General features: G+C 36.0%; 1 protein-coding gene across 1 annotated transcript in view; it reads left to right on the top strand.

The window, feature by feature from the left end:
• Positions 1–20,406, top strand: part of LOC132193334 (hemicentin-1-like) — a 161,779-nt gene that overhangs the window by 89,158 nt on the left and 52,215 nt on the right. The window contains exon 3 of the mRNA XM_059613940.1: positions 7,060–7,195. Within this exon, the coding sequence (XP_059469923.1) occupies positions 7,060–7,195 (136 nt within the window). The remainder of the gene's footprint in view (positions 1–7,059; positions 7,196–20,406) is intronic.

Genomic DNA, 20,406 nt, shown 5'->3' with positions numbered 1-20,406 from the left:
GCTCGGCCCGTTTTATTTGATTTGGGCTCATCAAAGTTGGCCGGTGTGCTTAAGAGTGTAACAGGGGGCGCGATTATCTCTTGATAAACGAGCTCGGGATTCGTGGAAGCGGAAGGAAGAACTGCCGCGTGCCGTCGTCCGAAGTTCGCCGCTCTTATTTATTTTTTACAAGTTCGCCGAGCGCGACGAAACCAAGGAGTGGCAAAAAGTGCCACTGAAAAGTTGGAATTAATGTTTCACACCTAGCAAAGGTGTCAGCTAACCCTGGCAAAAGCACTTATTATTTATTAAAATTTAAAAAAAAAAAAGTCATTTGTCAAAATGAATTATTTGCTAAAATTTTACTTGCATTTAACAGATTTCTATATCACAAGTATCTGGTCACATATTTTAAATTTAGTTTAAAATCTATTTTAATTAATTAAATCTACAAATTTCAACTTATTAACAGCCTCTCGCAATCATAAATTTGATATTGGCACAAATGCAAAGATTAAGTTTAATAATTATTGTAAAAAATTGCCAAATTAAGCTTGATATTAAAAATCTTCCAATTTAATTTTAACTCGTGTCCTGCTGGGGTGTTTTAAGTGAGCCTGACCAATATACTACTTTCTATGATTCATTTTGTTTATTTCGCATATTATTAAAAAAAATATCCGGCATGTGACACTTCAAAAGACGTGCAAAGTTCAAACCCCGGAACGCAGCTTTGCCGTAAACTGACTGCACAAGCCGTGTGTGCATAAAGGAACAAACAGCAGCCGCGCCGGAAGAAAATAAATCATTCTGGAGATTTATCGACGAGAGCGACCTGCCAAATTTTTTGGGTGAAAATTCTGTTTCATTCCCAAGGTGCTCTTTCCAATCGGAGCCTCTCGCGAATACAAATTTTTGTATTTCTCTAGGCCGACCGACTCCAGCAAAAGTAAAACGAGGGAGCCAAAGCAAACGTTCAGAATTGGAACGGCCGCTGGACACGTTGCAGAGGGCGGCGGGTGACAGATGACGAGCGCGCGACCCGTTTTAGCTGCGAGAGGGTATAAAAATAAATGCTCTCTCTAGGAAGGTCGTCCAAGTGTGGTGCGCCGAGAATTTGGGTGCGGGAAATTATATCAGCGGCGCGCACAGCCTTTTGCTGCTCACGTACATATAAATATTGTATTTTACGCGCTCACGATGTACATTTTGCGCTCCAAAGCAGAAAATATGGCTGTCTAATGAAATTAGCTCTCGAGCAACATCCGCGACCGAGTTGCTTCAGCCGTGTTTCGCACTCCGTGCCGACAGCTTGCGTTTTTGCACTCTCTTTCGCGACGGAGAAAGGCAAAATTTATCGTCACGAAACGACTGTAACAAAAAGGAGAGAAGTTTTTTTCACTTTTTGTTGTTGCCGAGTTGACTGTGAGAGAGCTTTTGAATGAAAATTGACTTCAATACTGTTTGGAGTTGTATGCTCGTGGCTGAAAATGTTTATAAACCAAATTTTGATTTTAATCAATGCAAATTGGATTAATTTATAATTCAATTTTCATGATATGCAAATAAAATATAATTCCAATAAACTAAAAGAATAAGAATCTAAAATTAGTGAACATTAAGAAATCTGTTCATTTTCTTCATTTAAAATAATTTTTTTTTTTCTAAAAACTAAACGACTCTAACAGTTTTGGTCATGGTCTGCAAACCTATTTCATTAAGAAGAAAAAATAATACTAAATAAACAGCTAAATTCAAGAAGCCTTTTTAAGCAATTGAATTTAAATCTTATATAAGCTTTAAGGAATAAAAACACAAATTCTTGAAGAGAAAAAAGCATGTTTAACTTGCATGTTGGCTTTAGTGCCGTCATCTTAACAATATTTTAAATGTTTACAATTTTATTTTGTTGCCAGACAATTTTTTATTTACATACTCTAAAGAATTTAGGGACTGCGACTACATTGAAAATTAATGCCGTTGTGAACTTCCAAATATTCATTTTTACCTACATGATATTTCATACTGTAGAAATAATATAACCTAGATTTAAAAATTTATTTAGGAATTTCATGAAAGTTTTTAGCTTAAAAATGCCTCTTTAATGACTTTTACTAAATTTGATACATTTTATATTATTTTAAAAAAAAATTCACTATGCCAGATAAAGTTTTTAACAAAATCTGATTTTTTAGCGGTCACGGCAAGCTCGAAATACAAGATCATGCACACTCGTGCCTATTATTAAAAAAAAAATAATAATTGCTCGACTTCAATCAAACACTAAATGAAAAGCCTTGCAATTGAATATGATAAAAATTTAAACACTTGGAGTCCATCCGATGAAATTTTTAATGATTTTTAATTTTGTTCTCTCGGCCTTCAATTCTGCATAATTATTTTCCTCTTCGAGCAGCTCATTAAAACGTCTGATTGTTTGCCTCCTAAAATCCCCAGCAATATCCATCAATTTAACCCGTTTCTAAACCACTTGGTGCCTCTGCCTCAGTTTATTGGGTGTGCACAACATCTTACTTAATACGGTGATTAGCGTCCATTGTCTCCCGTGCGTTTGCCGGCGAAACCGCGGCGGCGAATCGCTCTCGCAAATCCGTCCGTCTTTGTTCCGAGAGCGGTTGCCGGTTCATTGACGAGGATTAGCCGCACCGGCGAGTGTACCTTGGCATTATAATATACACGGCTTATTGAAAAGGCGAATTTGAGTGACGTGCGAGCCGTAAAGCGGCTTTTATGGGCCACGTGCCACGCAAAAGCTGTTCTCTCTCTCCACCGTAGGCGTAATAATGAACACGCGTCTAAAGGTACCCCCCAGGTTCGTGCATGAGTTCATCTCCCGCCCCAGAACCGAAGCATTTATTTATTCCGCCGGTCGGCTATGTTCGAGTGGAGCTCTCGCGAGCGCCCTGCAAATGGCGCTACAAATCACCTGTCGTGATACGCCGGCTCGCTCCAATATTCGCGAGAGCCTCTCTTGGCTCAGCAATATTATTATTGCAGCACGCCTGTGTGTGTATAATATGTGCTCATGCCTCGAGTGCACGAAGCGCAATAACGACGTGTGATTATTTATGTAGGCACGCTCTCGTCGGCTCGAAAGGCAATTCCGGAAAAGCCGATTTTTTTGCAGTGGCTCCTGCTGCGACGTGTTCCGTTGTTGTTTCTGGAAAATAAAAGAGTTACGGAAAAACGAGAGTGAGAAGGAAATGTGTTTTGGTAAAAATATGCATGGTGCGGCAGGAAATTGGATATATAGATGTTAGATTTGTACTGTTTATTGGGCGGAAAGTTGGCTTGTAGACTTGGTGAAAAAGTATTCACATGTTTACAGCCACTTTTAACTCATGCTTGAAAATAAATACCGACTTCTGAACTTTTCTCGTTACAAGTTAATCAATTCTTTTTTAGATTGAAGAACATGGAGGTTTGAAAGTGAATTTTAGATTTGAAAAATAAAATATAATTTTCTCTGCTGTCAAAACATTTTGATCACTAATTTATCAAGAATAACGGGGCCGTAATGGTATTTATTTTAACATTGAAAATTATTAAGAACTATTAATAAAGCTCAAATTATCCAATAAATAAAAATTCTGATCTTGTAGGAAATTAAGGAAGTCTCGTAAATATTACTGTTATCAACTTGGCTAATTTGTAACAAAAAAAGCTTAATTATCTTTAGAAAATCAATATTTAAATTCGTATCAATATTTTGCACAAAGCTTTGATTTCATGATGGCAATAGATCCAAAATTAACATTTACGAGAAAAATGAGCTGGCGTGAACAAGTTGGTACAGGAGAATTCATGTTCATAAGAGGCGAACGTACTTGCACGCTCCATAAATCACTCCTTTCGAGCCTGCAATTTCTAAGCTTGCTTGAACTTGAAGCACATTAGTATATTATATTAGCATTAAATTGTTGCTCAAGCAAGGGCTCCATTCACGATCCCACCGCAAACGTCAGAATGCTCCGTGTCAGTTCAGTCGTTTGAACTCGCTTTCGCTTTCAGTTGTCGGCAACCCGGGTTTGCGTAACGAATTCCTCATCAAATTCCCAAGATATGATGTATCTTGACAGCAAAGACGAAGTATTCTGCTGTTAGTTGGCGAAGTGTCTTCCCTCGGTGGAACAAAGGGAGCAAAATAATTCATACGGCAGAGAGAGACACGCTTGCAATTCCATTATTTACCAATATTCGTGAAAATCGAGGCTCGCAGGCGCACCTCTCCAGCGGTATAATCAAAAGCAACTTAGCCAGCAGCAGCTCGGGCTGCCGCTGAGTGAGTGTATAATTAGCAAGTTGGAAGGCGGAATGACTGACGAGTGGCTCCTTAAGTAGTAGGCCAAAGTACAGCCTGCTTATTTCGCGCAGGGACGAAAGGGGAGTTTAATCAAAACTTGAGCCTGGCGCGGGAAACGCGGATTTTGTCAAATATAAAACGAATCTCCGCGTAATTGGAAATTAATGCTGCACGCCGAGCTGGCTGATAAAGAGCAGGTAGGGTGGCGCAATTTATACTTCCCCCAGGGCGCGTTTTGTGGCCGAATCGGCTGCTGAAGGTGCGAGCACCGCGCGATTTATCGCCACAGTTTATCAGTTGCTGGTGTTTTGGGGCCGGAGAGGTTATAATGGATGGACCTCAATTGTGTAATAATGGGGGAGATCAATGGCTGTCAGCGAAAAAGAGGAGTGCCATCACTTAAATTAAAATATTTTTTCACCAAATTTGAGAAAATTCAATATTTAAAGAAATTGTAACTTGCTATTATAATTTGAGAGAAATTTATATATTGATTATTAGATCAATCTATTATAATTAAATACAAATTTAGAATTTTGCCGAGACAAGCCAACTTTAAAAAAAAATCAATAATTTAAACTATGAATTAAATTTTTATGGAGGTAAATTTTTTTGTTTGTTTCTCTAAGTGGTACATTGTGATACTCTCTGCTGTAAGTGATTGAAAGGAATTACATTACACATATTTTATTTACACTTTTAAATGTTTAATTTTTGTATTTTCTCTATTTAATATGAAAATATTTATTTAATAACAATAATTACGCAGTTGCAACAGCTGCTATGACTCAAGTTTTAAGCACATAATTATGTCACTCCGATTTTATTTTTAATTACGTGAATTTTTCATTTTAAAAATAGCCTAAAAAAATAAATGTGAAGATGGTAAGAGAAAATATTATATGTTGAATGAAGCAGATCACATAATTTTTTTTAGTGTTTGGAATGTTCCTTTATTGAGCTCAAAGAAAAAAAACTAATATTTACTGTAATTATTGAAAGCAGCATGCCGGTTACCTCGGCCAATTAATGATACATGATCGAGAAGTAAATTTGCTTGTGACTGAGGCAATTTGTTGCCAAAATGAGTCTTTCTTTATCTTGGAAAATGAGACGGGACAGTTATTTTTATTTATTGATGTTAATAAAAAAAAATTAATTTTAATATTATTTAAAAAAAAAATACAAGCGAGGTAAATTTTTCTTGAAATTAAAATTTATAAAATGCTGTTTTTTATTTCATGAGCAAAACAAGCTCTTTAACCTAGTTGACGAAGTTACTTGAATTAAGATTTGTTATAAAATCAATAAATTGATTGATGGCTGCAAGATTGAAAGCGCCTTCTCGCATAGCATTCGGGGCTAAAATAAAATCTGCCACTTTTGGAGAACAACTTCTCGCTGGCATCACATGATGTATATCTCATTTATCTCGCATAATAAGGAGGGACCAGTGATGAAATGAAAGGGCCTTTGGGGAGTTGCGAGTTTATTTCCTTCTCAAACTTCATCCGCGAGAAGGAGCAAAACTCGTCAGGTCTGCCACCAAAAGTCCCAAAGGAGTCTCCACAGTGAGAGAGAAAGCGCGCTTAAATCCTTCAATGCTGTTTAGTTTGCACGAGAAATATAAAATTGTTGCATAGAGAGGGCTTGGTTGGTCGGTTGCCGGGGCGAGTAAGGCGCTTGAATGTAAAATATCCGCACGCAGATGCCGAGATTCTCACCGTCGGTGTATCGTTTACGCAGAGACCTCTCGGGAGTTCCTCTCGTGCTCGCACTTCTCTCCGCTCAATTATTTATTAAACGTGAAATAAATTTGTACATCTGCCACGGAGCACTTAGGAGTAAAAGCAGCGCGCGAGTCTGTTATCTCGCAGCACCGAGAGAGCGCCAGGCCATTCGTGACAAGCAATTAATTAGCCTCTCTGCACGGGGTGCTCGCGCGCGCACACGACTCAATTTCCATGCTGTTTAAGGCGAACGACAGGAAATAATAATGTGAGCTCTTTCGCTCGCTCTCTCTCGGGTATAAATTAGCGTTTTTCGGCTCTCAAAGTGTGCTTTCGAGTGGATGAACCTACAAAAGCGCCCGCTGGGGAAATGAGTGACAGTCTTTGCTGGGGATCAAGCAGACAGAAGTGTCGGGGATTACAAGCACGAATTTCCTGTGACACGACGTCATCCTTTGTTATTTCGCAGTCATGAAGTCACGAACGGGTGCAGGCAGGTGATCTAAAACTGAATAAGGTGAAAGAAAGACAGGCAGGCAGGCCTTTATAACAAGCGGCGAGATTACACAGTCGGATAACAATGATGCAGGAGCCAGATCTAATTACCGTCTCAACGGATCAAAATAATAATTGCGACGTTGTTTTTGGCTTCTTAAAATAACTTATATTTCCCAAATTTTACATTCCTATTATACAATTTATTCAATAAGAGTTTTAGAGAATAAGAAATTTTCCATTAATATTTTATTATGCAATAAAAATATTTCTTTTCTTTTGAACATATTAATAATTGTGTGTTATTTGTAACATTCATATAATCAAAACTAGATTTTTTTAATATAGGTGGACCAAAGCCATCGCTAGCTACATTATTAATAGAAAATTAAAATAAGTCGCGTCTATTAAGGTTAACCCCCCAAAAAATTATTCGTTTAATTAATATTAATATCTTAATTCAAATTGCAATTTTGAACTATTGTATTTTTACTTTATGCTACAATTAATTACTTTTGATGTATGTTGCAGTTCCGGCTCCAGAAGTCATTTGGGCAGTTCAAGGCCAAGACGCTGAGTTGCCATGCGACATCACAGCCCCAATTTTAGGGGACAAAGTCAACATGGTGCTTTGGTTCAAGGACAGTACTGGGATTCCGCTATACAGGTAAGAAGAATTTTTGTCTTAAATACAATATTTGTTTGCTTGCTATTTTTTTTTCGGGAAAGCGATGATTTTTTTGCTACATATAAATAACATCTAATACTAAATCAAGCAAGAATAATAATAAAAATATACTAAAAGTCGTCGCTTTATGCTCAAAGATGAAAATGATCAAACTCCCAAATGGGAAGGTAATTTTAAATCTGATAAAAAAATCAGATAATTTTCCGTATCTTTTATATTATTGGATGGAAAGAAGTAATTTCAATTGATTTTTAACTTCACAGTATAAATCGAGCTGATTCTGCGATTCACGGTGGAGATTGAGCCGCTTAATTTTTTGATTGACCTACTAATTTTGAAGCTTAAATCTACTTCAATTTCTGATTGAAGCAAAGAGATTGATTGAATTCTATATAAGTCTGTAACTTCCGATAAGAGCTTAATTTAAACCCACCCATCTGTCTACGTAGAAAAGATAATCCGCGTAGAGTACAAAAAAAAATGCTGACTAAATCCAGTCGAGCGCAAGTATGGAATGATCGACCCAGTTTAAAAACTCTGCAACTGTTGGCAATATCGATGGACGAATCGCGCACGGTTGAATTGAGGCACGAAATTAATTTTTAATCACACGTCCGGGCAGTTCGTGCTGACGTAGTTAGTGAGCTCTTGCAGAAATAATTTGCCAGCTGGGGCGGTGAGGCAATAATGTGGCGTGCACAGATCTCGCGGGTGTAATTCAAGCACAAAGGTGAACAGATGAATATAATAGCCCCAAGATATCCCACAAAAAGGTTTATAAGCGAAAATAAGCGCGCGCGAGAGAGAGAAACTTTTCACACCCATCATGTCTGGCTCATTTAAAAAGTTTCAACCTCTTTATTATGACGAAGGGTGCGGCGGCGGCGGGCAATAGAACCGCTCTGGCGCGCGCAATTGTGCCCCAACACTGGAAATTGAGTCTGTGTTGCAATAACGCGCGCGGCGTCATCATCACGCCGCAGTCGCCGCCGCCGCCGCGTTTTCATTTGTTTCGCAGTCTCTCTCGTTTGCTGCAAATGTGCCTGCCGGGGCGCAATGTCCTGAATTATTGAGCAAACTAGTGAACGGCAAAAAGTGTAGCCAACGCCCAGCCTGACAAATATAAAATGCGGTGGCTTTTTTTCGCCCTTTTGCTGCCAAGCACATCATTTACACTCTGAACTGTGTCAGTCTCTACTCTGGAACTAGGCGAGTGATTTAAAAGTAGAGGCGTCTAGTTGGATAGTGGCACAGTTTGAAAAATAATACAACAATGAATTGTTTGATACTTGATACGCTTGATACGTGGAATTTTATCTAATTATATATATAATTATTTATTCTCCATACTATACTAATTACTTTTGAATTGAAGTAAAAATCAAAATCAAAATCTCTGGAAAATGAAAAAGAAATGAATATACTTTGAGAAATCTCTTTCTAACAAATAAAAGTCAATTCAATTCAAAATGCAATTATTTAGGCCGCAATATCTTTATTAATTGAAAATTTTGGGTGTCTTATAATTTCAATATATTTTAACAGATTTTTTATTAGGAAATATTTTGTACCTTATTTATCATTAAAATTAAGAGAATTACATGCGCTTTAATTACTTTATTATTATTCTTGTTGTTTAATTACCCAGTTGTTGCATCACATTGTTAACATTACATTTTTCGAAAACAATTTGTTGAAGAAAAATGAATTGTTGGACAAAACGGCACCTTCACTACATACGGCAATACATTTTGCTAAAACTTCAGAGATAAATGATTAATAGCATTTTTTTTTATATTATTTGTTTGGCGTTTCTAATTTAATAATGCAGCAATATTCAATTTAAAATATTCGTGTCAAGTACTGATAAACATGATAGATGGTCCAGAAAATAAATTAGAAGCCTGAAAATTGTCCGTAAAAATCATTGCCGTAATTTACATCACATTGGAAAAATTAGTCTTTTTAAATTGTGAAATCTTTAAAGTAAGAATAAGTCAATGCAGAAATTGGACTTATTGGTATTGATATTAGTTTTATACAAATTAATTTTCTGATTAAAAAAATTGTTAAAAAAACCGCGCGATACATTTGAAATAAATTCTTCTCTCATCGTCTGTCTTGTTTATAGTTGCAAATATACTGTTTTTTTATAATTCTTAATAACAATTACTATATTCTTGTTTATTTGTCCTGTTGCATAAACAGAAATTCTTGTAGAATTTCAAAATAAATTTTTTACAAAGTTCTGGCATTAGGTTTCCTGTTAACCATTTTCTCTTCAAACTTCCTGAAATTAACTATATAGTAGGTCACAAAATGCAAAAGCCGCCCAACTGGCACACATCATGCTGCCAGCGAAACCACACCGAAACACCACTTGACGTCAGAGTAAATGGGCGCTTATGCAACCGGCACGTTCTACTCGTTCTGCACGTTGCATACCCACTCAATTTGCCAGGCGTTCTGCCTGCTTTCGGATGCAAATAAACGGCTCATTTTCGACTCCTTTCCTTCGCCATTGCTTATAATAACCCGTTAATGGAATTAAGTCGCTCTGCACGTGTAATCAGGAGTAGATGCCACTCCACGGTTATTATTTATGCACCGTGCTGGCGCAGAACTAATTACATTGCAATGCGCAGAGCTCATTTGTTCTGCGGTGTAATTTACGCCGGCGAATTAAACATAGCCAACGCTCTCCCAGCCACGGCACGTAGTTTTATTTCCAGATTTATCGTGGCACACGGCAGCCCTCCACTCACGTGTCATATCATTAATGTGTGTTGGAGAGAAAACTAGAGTTGCAGCTCTCAACTCGAATCTATCTTGGCCATGTTTGCGTTGTCTCTTCCATGCCGTTTGGCAAAGAAAGACAGTCTATATAGCTGGAAGCGAGATGTTATTTTGCTGCTGAAGTGAGTGAGAAGGATAAGGTGCAGAAACTTCTCCTTATTCAACAAGAGTGCAAAATATCATTATTTTATATTTCTGCTATTATTGACATTTAAGTAAAGCAATGTTACTGGACAATCTTTGCTAAAAATTCTTACCTGAAAAATACGTTAATAGAAGAAAAAGACAATAATTTTATAGATTTTAAAGTGCTTCGAGCAACGATTTGGTCGTTTTCTCCGTTATCTAATTTTTTAAAAATTAAATTATTTTGCGCTAAATAAGAGCGGAGCAAAAAATTCAGCTTGCAACAAGTAAAATCAAGTGTTGAGGCAGTTGCTTCATGTAATGCTTAAGCTATTTTTCTAGATTTTAAAGTGCTTCGAGCAACGATTTGGTCGTTTTCTCGGTTTTCTCAATTTATGAATATTTGACGATTCCGCGCAAAAAAAAGAGCGATGGAAAAAAACTCAGCTTGCGTCAAGTAATATCTAGTGTTGAGGCTGCTGCTTCATATGATTTTAAAGCTATTTTTCTCGATATTAAACTGCTTTGAGCATTGATTTGGTGGTTTCTTCGTTTTCTCAATTTTTGAATATGAAACGATTTTGCGCTAAATAAGAGCGAAGCAAAAAACAGCTTTCGCAACAAAAGAAACTTACGTGAAATATTTTCAGAAAGCAATAATCTTATTATTCTGACATTCAATATGATTAAAATAAGCACCTGAAGCACCACGCTGTTGAGTGACATCAAAGACTCGAGTAATTGCCTTTTATTGAAGGAGCCAAACGCAATCTTCGTAATTTTGTTGTCGGATAATATAGAAACAGGAAACAGGACCATCCCTGCCAATCCAAAGTCCTTTCTACTGTTCTTCAGACGTTTGCAGGATGATGAATAGACGCAGCTGATTTGCGTCCATTATCTGACCTTAAAGGCGATTCCCTGTGGATTCGTAAACTTTGTTGCGTCATTATCCAGCCGAGCTTTTTTGCATTTGCCATGAATACTTAAATTTGACTAACAAATTAGAATTTTGCTCCAAAGAGGGCCAATGACCATCCCCTTTACATTTATTTACAAATATTTTACAATTTAATTCATTATTTTTCATTGACAAAAATTGATGTTTATTAATATTTGATTATTCATCATAATTTTGCTAAGAGCATTCAATAAATTTATTTCTTAGTAGGCAGTAAAAATATCAATCTTATTGGCGTCTTTGAAATCATAAAACAAAAGAAAAAAAATTAATATAAGATGAAAAATTATAATAATAAATTGAAAATATAATTCAATTTTCAGACAGTTTTGTTCATTTTAATTAAAATATTTTTGTTTGTTAAGTCACCATTAAGCATTTATGATGTATTTTTAAAAAGTGATTCTGAGCAATTTAATGATATTCCATTTCAATTGTTTATCCTTGAAGCACCGCACACGCTTTGCGTTGACGTGGATTAGACAAATTAATTAGGCCGCCGGAAGGCATCTTCGAGTGTTTTCCTTCTCTCGAGAGTATGTTGTGCATCATGCGGGCTCTCACTCGGTATTGAAGCCTGAAAGGGGCTTGATAAGCGCAAACTCAAACAATTTGCGAACGCGCTGGTGCCTCGGCTTGCTTCATATTCTGCGGTAATTTTCAGATTTTTTGCTTGGTTGCGTTTGTCGAGAAGCTGCGTCAACAAAGACGGGCGAAAATTCCTTTCGTTCGCCTTTGAAATTAAAACCGCACGCGTGCTCCTGCACCACCCCCTACGAGAAGCGGAAATTCCAGAAGTCAAAAGCGGCGTTTTTAGTAGTTTCGCAAAAGCTCATGGAATTCATAATTTATCTAGCTGAAAATAATCTTTATGGCACTGGAGAAAATTCTATCAGCAATATGAATATTTAGCTTTTTTTCGTATGTAAACCTTAATTTATTCCACAAGAAATCATTATATTTTGATGCAAAATATGTAGAGAAGCGCTTTAGCATATCAATCCTGCAAAAAGCTACTTTCTCACTTTTTGCCTCCGTGCGTCAGCGTCGGTGTTGTGGTGAAATTTCTCACGCCAAACGGAGTTTCTGCGAGACGCGTCGAGAGGTTAATATTCTCGCGATAGCGCAGCAATAACGAAATTGCGGCGATAAATCATGCGAGCGATGTAGTGCCGACGGTGCATCTGCTTCCAGGCTGGAAGAGTAGTTGGACGATATAGTTGGTGCACAGTTATAGTTGTGCTGCACACATACCGGTCACACAAAGGCTTCAACTTGACGTGCATACTGATGCGGCCAATTGAGACTTGGGGCCAGATTTAATTAGTGGCGTGCAATTCCAACTGCAGCTGCCGCATTGAAAATTGCACATTGCGCGCACTGGACAATTAGATCAACAGCATGCGAAACCTTCTGATGACGGCAACAACTTTCAAACTGATGTCAATCCTGCAGATGCTTGTCAGTTTCATGCGGAGCTTAGAAAAGTTTCTAATATGCAAAGTGGTTAATTTTTACTATTAATTTGTTAAAGTTGACCAATTTGTTTTTTTTTTTATATTGAGAAGAATTAAAAAATATTAAATTAAATATAAATTTTACTAGTGTTATTTAATTTTTTAATGAAAAAAAAAACTAAAACAAGTTGAATCGCTTCAAGAATGAAAAAAAAATAATATTAAATAATTTATAACAAACAGGACACGATCAAGGTACGTTTGTAATCCTCTTACTGGTTTGCAAAAGATACCCATCCATTAAGAAATAAATTTTGCAAGGAACAGAGATGCATTTGAGACGTCAGGAAATGAATCAGACACGATGATCGTATTTCCTCTTTACTTCAACCTTCAGCTGTGTTTCCGGCCGATCGAACGTTTCCACATCAGAACATACTCATCGGATCGCATTCTTCAAAGTAACAGATAAAATAATATTTACGCGCTATAAAATTAGTAGTTTGTATGAACGCACAGATGAATGCAATGAAATTAGGCAAATTAGGAAAGACAAATTTAATTTGTTACAATAAACTAAAAATAATTATTCTCTCGATATGAGCCATATACATATCTAAATAATTTAGTTTCCAAAGTTTACATATTTGATATTGTTAATTATATACCAAAATAGCAATTTAGTTTAAAAAATATATAAAGCAAAAGATTATTAAAAAATTTGATTGAAGTGTAGTTTAAATTTCAATAAAATTTTTAATTATTTTTTCTTTTTATATTTTTTTTGTAAACCAAAACTTCCTTTTTTGATAAATTATTAACAAATTTTATCATGTAAATTTTGGAAAATATTTAGCTTGCGGATGGCAACACGCAGCTAGCATAGAGAAACGGGCAGAGGCAGCGAAATTAATGTTGGGCCGAGGTGCGTTGGGCGGACGGGCGGCACAACAAATTGCTGATCCTGGGAAGCGCGAGTATGATGCATGCGCGTCTAATTCACCCTCTAGCGCGCACCCTTTGATATTCAATTTTGAAAAAATATACACGTACAATGCAGGAATGTGCGCGTTCACGCCTCGCAGAAGCGACCAATTCATGGGACAACCCTCGGCCCAACACTTTGCCGAGATCGGCTTAGTTCTCAAAATGAGAATAATAAAAAAAGCCGCCATTGTGCCACCGGCGAATCACGGCGATCGAAGTGGCCCTCCCGCTTTATTGCAGTTGGCAAATTGGATTTATTCGAGCTGCTCGCCAGCAGCACTTTGACTTGGCCTAATGGTAATGGGATTGAGAATAAATGATTTTTGCATGAAGAGAGCGCGGCAATTTGCTCTCGCGAGTTGGCCAACGCTTTGCACAAACACATTTGAATGGCCAGCAAGTGTGTTGGCCCTCGACGTGCTTATTTGCAATTAGGTTTCGTTAGCAGCAGAGAATAGCCCCGAGCGTTTCTCGTTAGTGTTGACTCTGGCAAAAGGGACAACAGAAACCAAGTCCAGTAATTTCCTTATTATGTATACAAGAGCAGCTCTTAAGTAATCTGGAAGAAAAAAGGTCAAAACACAGAATTAAATTCCCACTTTTCTCTTTTTGAAACTGTTTTGATAAATTGTAAATGATTAAAATGGATTAAAGATCATATCGCTACTACAATTGCTTTTAAAATATTATATTTCTTATCTCACATTATTTCCTGTCTATTTTGTAGCACTTAAATATTATTTCAAAAATGGAAATCACTGCGAATAAAATTGCTTGATACATCCATCGTTTATTTTCATTCACATGATGTATTAAAAAGCTTTTTTGTCCAATTGTTGAGCAGGGGAAGATAGAATATTTTAGCAAATTTAACCAAATCTCAAACCTGTTATTTGGTAATTATTATTTTCTTTGCCATCTCCGTCCAGGGATAAGTCAGAGTCTAATGTAAAGAAGGAAAAATCATCCATTTTAATCAAAACGCTTTTTTGTTCCGGCGCCCAATAGACTAATAATGCAAATAAAATTTATGAATTCTCCATTCACATTTTGTAACTGTTAAATTAAAAATTTATCTTTATCAATATAGGTTAGGTATCTACCGCATTCCTGGAATTAGAATATTTTCTTTCTGGTCTATTTCTGGTCCATGATAGGCTCAGTAATGGCAAGATTTTATATATTTGTTTTTTTTTGCTTAACTTAACAAAAAAAAAAAACGATTTAAAAAAATAATAATAATACAGCAACACATTTAGAAACTGAAAATAAATTATTCTTTATATTTACAAAAATATACAAAAAAATATTTATTATAGTTATAAATAAAAAGTAAAAAAAAAGAATATATAAATTATTAAAACATTCATCAATAAAATTTTATATTATACTTTTTATAACAACATATACTCCGCCTGTTTTTTAAAAAAAACTTGGTGATCCAAGAATCTAAGAGAGGAACCTCATGATGGAGAAAAACGTCGGTTGATCATTTTTTGTGGTAATTCCCGAGTGAATTATTCGCGCAGGGCCATTTTTCATCGTCTGGCCCTCCTCTCTCCTCTCCATTGTAAGACGCGTGGAATTAATTCTTCTTTTGCCCACAATTCGCAGGCGATTCATTCCACGCTGCTGCTCGTGGTGGCGGGCGCATAAATTACACGGCATTTCCCTTTCCGTCGTCGGCGCCCGGGTCGTCGGCGCACAATTGAAAATATCCTGACACTTTCCTATCTGCCGCACATTACGAATGTGAAGAGCCAGACAGGCGAGCTTTGGCAAATAGAGCTCCCGCTGCTATTCGGCGCCGTCGAATAAAATACTTTTCCTCGTGTGCTGAAATAAGATTCGCCGAAAATAAATAAATATATAAAGCTCCTCGCACATACACAAATATGCGAGAGAGAAATTCCTGAACTGCGGTGGGTGTTTTGTCTGTGGTGGGCGAGAAATCCTTGCTTCAGCCGGTCACCGCCACTATCTCTCTCCAATCCACCGCCCACAGCCCAACCTTTCTTTTTATTATCATCTCTTCTCTCTTTGCATTCACCACACAGTGTACAAAAAGTGTGCTGAGAGCTTCAGCCGTATTTTTTTTATGTGTTATTCTTTGTTTTGGCGCGCGCATTAGGAGAATTGAACGGCGAAGAATTTGAATATTGAGAGCTGGGAAAAGTGATCACGTCGCTGATGGTGGTAATACCAGCGAATAGTAGCACCATTTTATCTCCAATGTAAAAAGTTTCAACAATAAGAGCTTTTGAAAAAAGAAGTAAAACAAAAATGAACTATATAATACAAGACAACATTCTTGCGAAAAATATTATCTGCAAAATAAAACAAACCATTTGCTGAAAGATATTCTTGAGTCCAGTCGCGATTAATGATAATAATTATGCTGAAATCTAGATTTTTTTATTTGAGCCGGTTTTTTTTATATTTTTCTTTATAAAAATCTACACTGCAGCTCCATTTTGCGAGAAAAAAAATACAAGATTTAAAACATAAAAAAAAGTATATTAAAACAGCTTTCTCAACGAGAAAAGCCCGATTCATCATGAATTTGTTGAGCTGTATTTTAATCATTTTGAAACTTATGTGCCAATCCAGTGATTTAAGTTTGCAATGACGTCAAACATGTGCTAAATTTAATGTTTTAAGTGGTTGCTGTTTATTGTCAATAATTGGTTTCCTACGTTTTAATTTGAATTAAGTTTGTTCTGAAGCATTTCCCAGTGGTTTGTCGTCATAACTAATCAAATAAAACTCTAGACATATTCAAACAAATTAACTGCCAATTTTTTTCCTTAAATTTAATTAGTACAGAGAAAAATATGTTATCAAAAAGGTTGGGAAACTAAAAATTATATATCATAATTGCACACGTTAGTACCGAATAATTTATTTTTTTCATAAAGCAGATAAATTTTGTTAGAAATTATTATTATTATTTACTTGTCCACATTGAGAAAAATACATAAATACATTATTTACATTCAATAGTTGAACAAAATTTTAAAAAAATTTGACTAAAGTAGTAAGGATTTTGCAAAATCTTCAAAAAATTAATTAATTAAGAATTTAGAATTAAATTAAATTATACTTTTTTGATAAATTTGTTTGTTATTGTTTTTTATTTTTGTCATATTTATCCAATGATCCCAGAATTTTTTGCCTTCATCTGAAATCTAAGATTCTAAGATTTCAAATGTATTCTGGGTGAAAGATTGAACGATTCTCAAAGCTGCTGGAGTCAAACAACTTATTTTTAGATAAAACCACCAAATGTAACTTCTAACGCGCTTATATCCACGAATAACGAAAATAAATAGCAGACAATAACAGCCGGTTTTAATCTCACCACATAAATGTATAAATGTATTTTGCAAATATGGCGCACGCAAAAAATGCTTTATGAGCTGCTCGTGATGGCGAGCAATTTAAGCAGCGCCAAAAATAATCCCTTAATGACCGCTTGTTATTAGTTAATTTTACAACTGGCCGTGCGCAGGCAGCTCAAAGTTATCCTTCGCATGTGTTTTTATTGGGCCAGAGAGCGCACAAAAGGGAGCTGCAAACTAAACAGCCTTTTCGTTGGCGCGCCTCCAGCTCGAGAAGAGACGTTTTCGGGGGGCACTACTTTTCTTTCAAATTTATATACGCGGCGGATTGCTGGAGCAAACTTTCTGCAGCGGCGAACACGCGCAGATAAAGATCATCCCGGGGCGGGCACAATGAGAGGAGAAAAGGCCTTATTCTCTCTCTCTCTTCCACCGTCCTTTTAATGACTGGCCGTACGTCGCAACCGCTTTCGGTGGCGCTGAGAAAAGACGGGCCGAGAGCGCGCAATGAAAAGCCGACTAACTGACGACGACCAACATCACTGACTGACTGACAGACACTCAAGTGCTTGAAAAAGAGAGTCGAGGAAAAAACTTCAACTCTTAATGGGCAGATAAGTGGAGTTCATATCACGTTTAAGAGGATTTGCAGCTGACAAAAAGGTCAGGCGGTAAAAAGAGACGACTTGTGGAAGAGGCTGCTTGAAGGGATTAAACCAGCGCCAAAAATCATGTATCATTTTATTTGAACTTTTTTGAGTAAAAATTAATTGTCAAAATTATTTTAAAATTAAAATCACATTTAAAAAATTAAAATGTAATTCAATCACTTTTTTCCATTTTAAGGACATTTGAAAATTTTTATCCCATGGAAGTTGTCATTAGGTTGGTGAAATTGTAGAAAAAATAACCTCTCAAAGACAAATTTCATGGCAAAAGGATACTTAATTGTATTTAAATTCTTGGAAGTCAGATATAATCGTAATGTTCATTTATAAAAAGGCACAAAATGTCCTGATATACAATGAAGATAAGATTTAAGTAAAAAAAATTTGTCTTGCAAAGATAGATTTAATTATGTCATTTGAAATTATATTTTGCTAGAATCACACAAAAGGCAAAAATCTAAATAACAAATAACTCTCCAATGTATTCATCAGTATTTAGGCCATTTAGATAAAAAAAATTGTACTTTTTGTTTTTTTGAAATGATGTGAATTTATTCTACAGCCAAATTTTTATGTGGCTTGTGCAAATTCTGGAAACCTCCATGGCTGCTATTCAAATTATGCAAATAAATTTTACACCCGCCTTCACCAGCATCACTGAGGAATAATCGCTCGCGGCGAGTGCTCGCTGTAATTAAAAATTGCTCTTCCCCGCTAGTAGACGAGGTTATAATCACGTTGGTATTAGCACCGCCGTGCTCGATTCCTGCAATATTTCATCATTGAAATTTGCCGCTAGCAATTAAACCACCAAATCAAGCACTAATGGAGACGGGGACGAGTTTGCGTCGCGGTTTTAATTAAAACGGCTCACTTTTGAGGCGAGACGAGAGCTGAATTTCACAAAAATCCTCTGATTACAAGCTCAACATTAGTCCCTTCCTGTTAAGGGATAAGCAAAAGCCCTCTGAAATCTCTTTTTCGTCTCGGTATTATTATAATGGAATTTTTTTTGACAAATGGATGCTGCAAATCTTTTAGCTATTTCAAGCAATTTTTTTTTTATACAAGCACAGGGATAATGGATTTCAAGAATACACTTTTTCTGTTTATTTTGCCCAAGCATTTTTATACCACAGTATATAAAATAAACCATTCAAAGATAATTCATTTAATTTTAATGTCACTAGTTGTCAGAAAGAAAAAGAATTAGACGAGCACAAATCTTGAATGCTTAACTTCAACTTAAATTTAATTAAAGTTTTCTTTAAAATGCTCTAGAAAAATATGTTGATATAAAAAAAAATGTAGACAGGAAAATTCATTGCTGAGCGCAAAAAAAGTATCGTTTTCCTCTCTAGAAAATTTAACCAATTTTCTCGGTCTTGACGTTTGTTTTTATCTAAATGTTATAGATGAAAGTTAAAATTATCGTCTACTAAAATAAAATTCTTCTTTTTCATATTAAAATTTCTAATTAACTCACCCGGCTTTTAACTAATTACATCATCATCACTATATTAACCTCTTTAAAAGAGAGCATTACATTTCGCGCACTTGACGTAATTAAATGAAGCACCCACCTTTGGCCGCACTCATTTTCTATTAATTAATTTCAAAAGAAAAAGGCACTCTCGGCCTGGTCGACGGTGCAAAAAAACAGAAGCAAATTCCACGGGGCTTTTCGTCTCCCTCACCTGGCCATTGCGGTCCAGCTCGACGCCTCTGTGCGAAAACTCATTTTGCTGCGAGGGAGAGAGAGCGACGACGACACACTTTTGCGGTGCTTCCCGGAGAGGAGAAATAAAACTTTCAGAGGATGAAACTTTTTACCTGCCGCAGGGTGGCGCGTTCGTGGGATTATAATGAAAAACTTTTTATCTGCACCAAAATGTTTATAATGCTAAAGCGGAATGTTGTTTGCGTCGTTTTTTTATTATTTTATCCTTGTCGCTTCTTTCCCAAGAAAGGAATTCCATGCAGATGGAAAATAAATCCCCCAATTCATCTCTCTGCGTGAATGTAATTATCGAATTTGCCCAAGGGGTGGTGGATTTGCACACAAACAATATTTCAAGTGGAGAACAAAGGAAACCAATTCAGACGGTTAATTTGTCTTCCTTTATGAATCGCTTCTTCTTGTTTGCTTGTCATAAATTTTCAGCGAACAGCAACAAAAAGCAATTGAACATGAACTCAAAGGTGTCTGGTTCGATTTATTTTACTCAAAGCGATATCCATTATTAATTCGACAAAAGCGTTATTAAAATCAGAAGCTATGTTTATAAAAATTATAAATAATTAGGCGAAAAACTTTTATCCTAATATTGGAAAGAAATTATGTGAAATGTAACCTTAATGAAATATTTAAATTCAACAACTTTTACTTATTCAAAATTATTATTTTTTATTTTTTTTCTCCAATTGTTAGCCTAAAATTTTAAATTTTTAGAATTCATTTGGAAGAAAAAAATAAGTGCAAGTCATAGCCTATATAAATTACTGGCAATGAGAGGCACTTTGTTATTCGCTTATTTATGTAGTAAAAATATAATAATACATAAAAATTTTAAACGGACTGAAAAACAGTAACACAAAAAGCTCCTTTTTTACGTTCAGTAGGTTTCTTTAATTTTATAATATATTTTTTTTAACCTTTTACGTGAATGAAAAGCATCGATTTTTCTCAATGACTTACATAGCTTTTCTGCTATTTCTCCTTCAAGGTTTTGTCTAAAATCAATTCAAAATTAATGACTTTTTAATCTTTTCTCTGCAACCCTTTCTCCACTTGACATTTGAATATCTGCAAGACACGCAAATGAGTCTCCGGCAGACAAGCGAGTGGAAACCA

This window comes from Neocloeon triangulifer, unplaced genomic scaffold, assembly GCF_031216515.1.
Source record: "Neocloeon triangulifer isolate White Clay Creek 2 clone unplaced genomic scaffold, ASM3121651v1 ptg000004l, whole genome shotgun sequence".
Lineage (NCBI taxonomy): Eukaryota > Metazoa > Arthropoda > Insecta > Ephemeroptera > Baetidae > Neocloeon > Neocloeon triangulifer.
Note: the sequence above shows the minus strand (reverse complement) of the source record. Positions and strands in the feature narration are given on the sequence as shown.